At 35.0% G+C, this 723-nt stretch overlaps 1 protein-coding gene across 1 annotated transcript; it reads left to right on the top strand.

The window, feature by feature from the left end:
- Positions 1–522, top strand: LOC110026305 (WAT1-related protein At4g08300-like). The gene is made up of 2 exons (XM_020727195.1): positions 1–136; positions 245–522. The coding sequence occupies exons 1-2, from the start codon at positions 90–92 to the stop codon at positions 468–470; spliced, it is 273 nt and encodes a 90-aa protein (XP_020582854.1). The 5' UTR covers positions 1–89; the 3' UTR covers positions 471–522.
- The last annotated feature ends 201 nt before the right edge of the window (positions 523–723 follow it).

The raw sequence follows: 723 nt of genomic DNA, 5'->3' as shown, positions 1-723 counted from the left end.
GTGGATCATATTATTTGCAAGGGGTTGTGATAAAGGACAAAGGACCAGTTTTTGTCAGTGCATTCGGCCCTCTTTGCATCGTCTTCACCATGGCTTTGGGCCCCATGTTTTTGTCGGAGAAGATATCATTAGGAATGTAAGCTTTCTTCACTCATATACTTAATATTTAAAAGTTATAAGAAATGTGATAAAGACAATAAAGTTTTATTCAGTAACTCTTTGGGCTTTACTTAATTTGATACAGGATTGTTGGGGTAATTATAATGGTGGCAGGACTCTATGCTATTCTATGGGCTAATAGCAAGGATCAAGTATCTTCTAAAACAGTAAGAGATGCAGGGGAACAAGAGCTACCTGTTAATGCATCTACATTGGGTGCTAATGCCAAACACACATGCCAATCTAATGTGGTTGATAATTCAACATCAATAGAAGAAGGACAAAGGCAAGGAACGGAACATGCAGTATGACCAATAAAGAGGGAAAATAACTATGTGCATATATAACATCATAAGACAACAAGGGGTGTAAATTTCGTTACGATAATGTTTAATTTTCTTAATGAAACATGCAATCATTTCAAATCCGATCAAACTTTACTAGTGAATGACTTAGAGCTTATTTATTATTTGGTTTCAATTCAATTTATATTTACATAGTGAGTTTTCTCAGATATCATGAAATCGGAAAGGTAGATATCAGCCCAAGGAAATCTGACGATTT

The sequence above is a fragment of the Phalaenopsis equestris genome, unplaced genomic scaffold (genome assembly GCF_001263595.1).
Source record: "Phalaenopsis equestris unplaced genomic scaffold, ASM126359v1 Scaffold000364, whole genome shotgun sequence".
Lineage (NCBI taxonomy): Eukaryota > Viridiplantae > Streptophyta > Magnoliopsida > Asparagales > Orchidaceae > Phalaenopsis > Phalaenopsis equestris.
Note: the sequence above shows the minus strand (reverse complement) of the source record. Positions and strands in the feature narration are given on the sequence as shown.

Excerpts from the sequence above, each read along its gene's own strand:
- LOC110026305 (XM_020727195.1), top strand. The coding sequence starts at position 90 with ATGGCTTTGGGCCCCATGTTTTTGTCGGAGAAGATATCATTAGGAAT. Across the intron at positions 137-244 it reads GAGAAGATATCATTAGGAAT|GATTGTTGGGGTAATTATAA; the intron begins GTAAGCTTTCTT and ends AATTTGATACAG.